This window comes from Stegastes partitus, unplaced genomic scaffold (assembly GCF_000690725.1).
Source record: "Stegastes partitus isolate 25-593 unplaced genomic scaffold, Stegastes_partitus-1.0.2 Scaffold1940, whole genome shotgun sequence".
NCBI classification, from domain to species: Eukaryota; Metazoa; Chordata; class Actinopteri; family Pomacentridae; genus Stegastes; species Stegastes partitus.
In genome coordinates, this window is record NW_007579671.1 from 117,200 (window position 1) to 120,540 (window position 3,341).

Consider the following 3,341-nt stretch of genomic DNA (forward strand, 5'->3'; position numbering starts at 1 on the left):
ATCATTATTTTTATTGACCAATTATCGGTAAATAAATCAGATGTTCTCCTTTGGTTCTGATCAGCCTCCTCTCTGGCAGCAGTCACTCTGTGGTCTCAGTCCCGCCCACAGCTCTCTCTGACTGGTCACACCTCACAGTAACAGCCAATCAACATTTAAGCAGAGAAGTGAGACTGCTGAGCGTGTGGACTATCCACACATCCTGCTGCCCAGTGCTGAGCTGAGCTTCAGCCTCTTTCATGATGTGCTCTCATGGCAGTTGTTTCACCTAAACAATCCACTGATTGCTGATCTTCTGTCTTGTATCACCTGCTGCAAACTCCTGGACTCAAACGCCTCCAGCTCAGAGAAGATGGACGCCTCAGTCTCACCGATCCGTCTGGTTTCCTCCGTCAGCCTCCTCTGAAACACCCTCAACTCCTGAGGAGCAACATCTCCTCCTTCACTGAACCGTCTGCAAACAGGAAACACATTGTCTCACATTAACGTCAGCCTCTGAACCTGCTGGCAGCCCGTGGTGGGGTTCACAGGGTGCTGACCTAAAGGAGCTCAGCAGCTGGGTGGTTCTGGTTCTGGCCTCCTCCAGTCGGACCTGGACCGTCTGCCTGAAGCTGCTCTGGCGTTGCTGGGTGGCTTTGATGTGTTGGTCCAGTCGGTGCTGCAGGGCGGAGCTTACAGCATCCAGACTGCAGACACACACAGACACACACTGCAGCCAGCCACACTAACACTGGGTCAGCTGATCTGAGGTCAGGCGTTACCGTCGGCTGCTGTCGGCCGCCCAGATGCCGTCCTCCATGTTGGACAGAGCGGCGGTGAAGTCCTGGTTCTTGGCGGCGATGGAGGCCTGCAGCTGCTGCAGCTCCGTCCTGCAGGACGTCAGCGTGTCCAACACGTCCTCACAGTGGACGTCCACCCGCCGCCTGTGCAGCTGCAGCTCCGCTACACAAACACAGCACACAATTACATTTACAGTGTCGCTTAGCAGACGCTGTTATCCAGAGCGACGTACATCTGACAGGAGATCACAGTCATACACCATGCAAAGTGCTGCTGCCATCAGGACAACTTAGGGTTCAGGGTCTTGCCCAAAGACACCTCGGCTGTGGAGGGATGGAACCGCCAACCTTACGGTCAGAGGACAACCCGCACTATCACCTGCCACCTCTCCAGTCCCGGCAGAGGCTGCCTTTCCTGAGGAGGCTGAAACCAGCCTCTCTCCCTGCCAGCATCCTCAGGACTGTCTCCAGAGGTGTGGTGGAGAGCGTCCTGACATCCTGCATCTCCACATGGTCCTCCAGCTGCAGCGTGTCAGACACAAAGCCCTGCAGAGGACAGTTAGAGGAGCTCAGAGGGTCTCCTCTGTCCAAGAGCTTCTCCAGAGCTGCTGCAGGAGCAGGACCCTGAACATGGTCAGGACTCCTCACAGCCTCTCCATCAACTGTCTGAACTGCTGCCATCAGGAAAACGTTTCTGGAGCGTTAAAGGAAGAACCTCCAGACTGATCAGCTAACCCTAACCCTTCATGCCACCAGCTGTCAGAACGCTGAACTGCTGGTCCAGACATGCAAACACTTGTTTATTTAAACTGCTTTAAGTTCCTGGATCCTGGAGAAAGGCTCTCTCATCCTGCCTGTACTGCTGTGGACGTACAGCACCATGATAATAAACTGCATCTGATTTCATTTAAGCCACAGCTGACACTTCACAGAGAAACTCAGGTGTCACCTTCAGGTAACATGACTGCACTGTGGCTGTGTTACCATGGCGAAGCAGGTAGAAGGGGGTCAGGACGTGCTCTGGTCTCAGCTGCTGAAGCTGCACTTCCTGCTCTGAACGCAGCGCCTCCTTCCTCTCTGTCACCATGGCAACGGCTGAGCTCAGGGCGCCGCGGAAACACTGCTCCAGGTGATCGAGGACCAGAGTGCGGGTCCTGCATAAGACACACAGTCAGCCTCTGGCGCCACATTACTGAGGTCCTCACAGGTATAGAAAGCCTGTGTGTACCTGCTCAGCGTGTGTGTGAGCAGCTCTGCAGGAAACAGGTCCAGGTGTGTCGTCTCAGGTGTGTGGAGGCTGTCTGATGGGGCGGGGCATCTGAAGGCGGGGCCAGTGTAGGCCACGCCTCCCGATGATGTAAAGGTGACATAGGTGTTGATGTCACAGAGCTCTGCCAGGGACGACTCCGCCTGCAAACACACACATTTATGAACCAATAAGCACACGATTGTTGCTCACAAGTCACTGATCAGCTTCACCTCAGCCAGCCAGTCCTGAGCGTCCTGGGCGGAGCCTGCATCCTGCTGACAACCGATTGGATGTTTCGCAGTCATCTCTGGTTTCACAGTCTCAGGTCTCCCATTGGCTCCTACACACAAACACACACAAACCAGTTCAGCCTGAACCATTACCAGTGTCTGAGGTTGAATGGAGGCAGACTGACCCGGGTCCAGGTGGTCCAGGTGGTCCAGCTGGTCCAGCCGGTCCAGCCGGTCCAGGTGGTCCACACAAGTGAAGCTCGACAGATGGAGGTTCTGCAGTTCTTCTGGACCCTGAGGAGAACCAGTCAACACCGCAGGTGTTATAGTGGACTGGCTGGCATCAACAGCAGCCAATCAGGAGTGTCTTTTAGAGGCATGTGACCTGAGGCACTCGTCCGTAAGAGGAGATGTGACGAGTTAACGTCAGTGGTGAACAACGCTAACAGGCTGTGCTGTGACTGCTGGCAGTTGCTATGGCTACCAGGTGAAGTGTTGCAGTGCTGACAGGCGTGTGTATGGTTGTGTGCAAGTTGTGGTTGCCGTGGTTACCGGTCGGTAGGCGTGGCTGAGCTGGAAGAGGGAGCTGAGGCTGCTGCTGTAGGAGAACAGCTCCTCCATGAAGAGAGACGGGACAGAATCCAACACCGAACACTGAGCAGAGACACACTGTCTGCAACTACACACACACAAACACACACACACACACACACACACACACACACACACACACTGACTGGAGCAGCGTCTGTAAACAGTCGAGGTTCTCCAGCAGTGCTGATCAGGTTCTTTAGGTTCCTCCATCATGTCCTGTCAGTCTTTGGCTTCATTCATGTGAGTGAAGGATGACAACAAAATCTGGAAGCTTTGGACCAGTTAGCTGCTGCTGAGGCTGCGAGCACCAACCTGGAGTCACTCCTCTAAACTGTTTCCAGCTCCTCTCATGTTTATTTACCACATCATTTTAAGAATCCAACTTCCTGCTGCCTGAAACCTACGAGCTCCGACGCTACACACTCGGCATGGCCGTCTAGGACCTTTGGACCCGGCTATGACCTGGTCCTGGCCCTGGCCCCCTTTGGA

The 3,341-nt window shown here is 54.5% G+C and overlaps 1 protein-coding gene across 1 annotated transcript in view; it reads right to left on the reverse strand.

Moving 5' to 3' along the window:
• Positions 1-3,341, reverse strand: part of ccdc180 (coiled-coil domain containing 180) — an 18,361-nt gene that overhangs the window by 7,049 nt on the left and 7,971 nt on the right. Inside the window, exons 15-22 of the mRNA XM_008303132.1 lie at positions 2,811-2,937; positions 2,444-2,552; positions 2,259-2,368; positions 2,008-2,189; positions 1,764-1,933; positions 762-942; positions 540-686; positions 310-454 (exon numbers count right to left, since the gene is read on the reverse strand). Of these exons, the coding sequence (XP_008301354.1) occupies positions 310-454; positions 540-686; positions 762-942; positions 1,764-1,933; positions 2,008-2,189; positions 2,259-2,368; positions 2,444-2,552; positions 2,811-2,937 (1,171 nt within the window). The remainder of the gene's footprint in view (positions 1-309; positions 455-539; positions 687-761; positions 943-1,763; positions 1,934-2,007; positions 2,190-2,258; positions 2,369-2,443; positions 2,553-2,810; positions 2,938-3,341) is intronic.